Raw genomic sequence first — 3,596 nt, 5'->3', positions numbered from 1 at the left:
GCACCCCACCCCCCGCGCCTCGCCGCTGGGGCCCGAGCCCGCACCCTCAGGCTCCCCTAAGGCTGCTTTGGAAAGTAGGGGGGCCGACTGCTTGCTCCTCCTCGGGGTGCCCGCTCCTGCCTCTGGGGAAATTTGCCTCCTGCTGGGAGGGCACTGGGCGGAGTCTCCCCAGCCTGGCGGTGGGGCTCAGCCTCCTGCCAGGTCCCTGCCCGGGGTGCGGGGCATCCGGGTGGGCCCACGGTGGGGGCCCTCACAGCACCAGGCACCAGCTAAGCAGGAAGCTTGTCAGGTCTCATTTCAAGCCCCCCCAAGCTGGGCATCACCATCTGCTCTCAGGCCAGCAGGGAAGGGCCTGGCCAGCAACAAGCCCCGCTGCTGAGAGGCCGCCCTCAGCCCCCCGCCCGGCCCCCCCAGCAGGGCCGCTGGGGCAGCCCCACCCCACCCTGCCTGGAGGGGCTGGGCCTGGGGGGGTCCTCAGCTGCTCCTTCGTGGAGCCCCCCACCTCTCCCGACTGCTCTTGTCTCGCCACAAGGCACTGGCGTGTCCCAGAAAGACCCGGTCCCCAAAGTCCCTGTGGCCCGGGACCCCTGCCCCTTCCATGCCACCACATGCATGGCCCGAGGCCCCCAGCTGCCCCTCCTCCCCCATTTCTCAGTGTCCCGCCTCTGTTGCTGATGTGGGGGGCAGTGCACCCCGGGTGGGAGGAGCAGGGTGAGCAGAGAAGGCAAACTCCCCAGGCCAAAGGGTTCAGAACAGCTGGGCGTTCGGGGGTGAGCGCGGCCAGGGCCTCCCCTGGGCCTTGGGGGAGGGGCGCTCAGCCCTCTCCAAGTCGGGGTGAGTTCCATGGAGTCTCCTGCCCCCCCAGCCATTTTGTGTGGTTCTTGGGGGACCCAGGGTGGCTGTCCCCACTCTTCCCTGGCCTTCCTCCTGCTCACCCTCAGGAGGCCCCGGCAGGCGTGAGGGGCTGGCCAGGAGGCCCCTTGCCAGGACAGGGCACAGGGCTGTGGGGAGCTGGGGGGAGCTGGGGCCCCTGCCTCTGACTGTGCCCCCCGCTGAGCCTGTGACAGCCACAGTGGGGGGTGCCACAGAGGGGTGTGTCTGGGGGAGCCCCCTGCCCCTGTGACAGGCAGACCGGGGGTGCCACAGAGGGGTGTGTCTGGGGGAGCCCCCTGCCCCGCTGACCCTGTGACAGGCAGACCGGGGGTGCCGCAGAGGGGTGTGTCTGGGGGAGCCCCCTGCCCCGCTGACCCTGTGACAGGCAGACCGGGGGTGCCGCAGAGGGGTGTGTCTGGGGGAGCCCCCTGCCCCGCTGACCCTGTGACAGGCAGACCGGGGGTGCCGCAGAGGGGTGTGTCTGGGGGAGGCCGGACGAGCTGCCCCCGCCTCACCACGGGAACCACACATCCGCCTTTGAGCTGCTTCCGACTCGGTGCTGGGGGGCAGGGGGCTCCAAGGTGGGTGTTAAGGAGCCAGAGGCCTGGCCAGGAGGTAAGAGGTAAGTGGAGCCCCTGGGTCCCCAGAGCCCCAGAGGAGAAGGCGCACCCCTCCCTCCAGGCCGGACGTTCCTCGAGGTCGTGGGCAGTTTGGCATCCTGAGCCCAGTGCTGGCAGATGTGCTGAGGAGTCCAGCGTGGCAGCCAGTGGCCAGGACAGCCCCCAGGGTCAGCACCCCTTCACAGCTGAAGGCCAGGGGCCAGCACCCCTTCAGAGCTGAAGCCTGTGGTGCCTGAGCCCCCAGGCTTGCCGCCCCAGAGGCGGGTGAGGCCCACAGGTGAGCCTGTGAGCAGGGCTGGATTTTATGGGGAAAAAGCTGTTTGGAAGGAAAAGGAAGAAGCAGCTGCTTAAACAACAGGCTGGAAGGGTGGGCAGGCCTGGAACGCCCGGCGGAGGCCACCCCGGGACAGACGGCTGCACCCGCTGGCCCCCGCCAGGCCACCCCGAGAATGTCCACACACGCCGGGGAGTCTCGGGGGTCTCAGAAGAGCCCGGCCGCCACGCTCCCGCCCCACCCAGCAAGCTCTGGTGTTTAGGGGTCTTCGGCCAGAGCCCAGCTGGTCAATGAACTGGGCGGACATCCTCCCCGGCCAGAGGCAGGGCGCGGTGGGCAGCGCCCGGCCAGGAAGCCTGTCAGCAAGCACCCAGCTCCCGGGGCTCCCGGGGAGGGCCAGGCGGGGGAGAAGGCCCCAGACCCGGGCCAGCGCGCCAGCGGGCAGGTTCTACGCAGCCCTGAGGAAGCCCTCGCCGACCCGGGCCAGGCCGCCTGCCTCGTTGAACCCCCGTTAGTGTCAGTCGGAGGTGCAGAGGCTCCCGGCTGCCAGCTGGGAGAGCCCCCCCACTTTTTCGGGGGTAGGTTTCCTTGCTCTCCCACCAGCCTTCCTTAGTGTAATCCGGAAAACCAGATTCTCCCCGGGGTCGGGGCTGCCCTCTGAAGTTGGGGGCGGAGCGGGGTTCTGCTTTCCGGCTGCGGCCGCCCGTCCTGTCGGACACTGGGCCTGGGGCTGGCCCCCCCCGGTGCCCAGGCCGGGCCAGGGGCAGCACGCCCGGTGTCAGAGGGCACCTGTCCCGGGTGAGGCTGTGCAGGAAGCATCCGGGCCCCTGATCCCCACCCGGCCGCCGTTAGCCGGAGGCTAGAGCCGGAGAGGCCTGGGCCCACCCAACTCTTCCCCTGCAGTGGGAACGGGGGCCACACGGGAGCCCCCCACATCAAGCATCCTGCACCAGGCCCCTTCAGAGAGGGCTGTCCAGGGTTTGCAGAGGCTCTGGCCAGGGCCGCTGGCCTCCGCCCGCGCTGCCGTGTGGACATACCTCTCCAGTAGAGCTGGACGCAGTTCCGCTTGGCCTGTGCAGACAGAGCCTTCCCCATAGCTCTGCTTCTAGGGGCCCAGAGAGTGGGGTGCCAAGGCTCAGTGTGTCCCAGCCCACCCCCCGCCCCCCACTGAACTTGCTTTCTTTCTTTCCCTCAAGAGTGGATCAGGTCATCTACAGCTGCCCCCCTCGGGGACAGCCCCCCGGGGTCCCAGGTGGCCTCCAGTGCAGAAGGTACGGGGCAGGCCACTGCGAGCCCCCAGCCCCCGGGGCTTCCTCCCTCTGTAGGAGACGCGGCGGGGGCAGGTTGGAGGGGCCTGCGCCATCCCGGCCTCACCTGTGTGGCAGGTGGAGTGTCGCACCGCCAAACCAGACCTTTTACCCTGTGCTCTGTCCTCTTGGGAGCCGCCGCCCCGTCCCCAGGCGCCACTGTCCGCTGGGCATTGGATGGCGCCCAGGGAGAGACAGGGCGCCCTGCCGGCGGGTGCCCAGCCGCCAGGCCTGTGAGGTGAAGGCGGTGGCTTCTCGGAGGCAGCGCAGCAGGCAAAGGCTGGCGGTGGACAGCGGGCAGCCGCCTGACCAGACGCGGTGGCTGATGGAGGCAGGACGGCGTCACCCCTTGCAGCCAGCTCCTGGGAGCCGCTGACCGGCTGGCGGGACACATGGGTGTGCTGAGCCCCCGGGGACGGCGTCCTGCTGCCCACCTGTCTAGTCCCAGCCCTGGTGCCTCTATGCCGGCCAGCGGCTCGGAGCAGGAGTCAGGGGTCCGCCCTGCTGAGCCAGGGCCCGGCC

At 69.9% G+C, this 3,596-nt stretch overlaps 1 protein-coding gene across 1 annotated transcript in view; it reads left to right on the top strand.

Moving 5' to 3' along the window:
- Positions 1-3,596, top strand: part of NTNG2 (netrin G2) — a 51,294-nt gene that overhangs the window by 35,817 nt on the left and 11,881 nt on the right. Inside the window, exon 3 of the mRNA XM_012721196.1 lies at positions 2,950-3,038. Coding sequence (XP_012576650.1) covers positions 2,950-3,038 — 89 coding nt within the window. The remainder of the gene's footprint in view (positions 1-2,949; positions 3,039-3,596) is intronic.

Source organism: Condylura cristata, unplaced genomic scaffold (genome assembly GCF_000260355.1).
Source record: "Condylura cristata isolate star-nosed mole 26May11 unplaced genomic scaffold, ConCri1.0 scaffold00006, whole genome shotgun sequence".
NCBI classification, from domain to species: Eukaryota; Metazoa; Chordata; class Mammalia; order Eulipotyphla; family Talpidae; genus Condylura; species Condylura cristata.
Note: the sequence above shows the minus strand (reverse complement) of the source record. Positions and strands in the feature narration are given on the sequence as shown.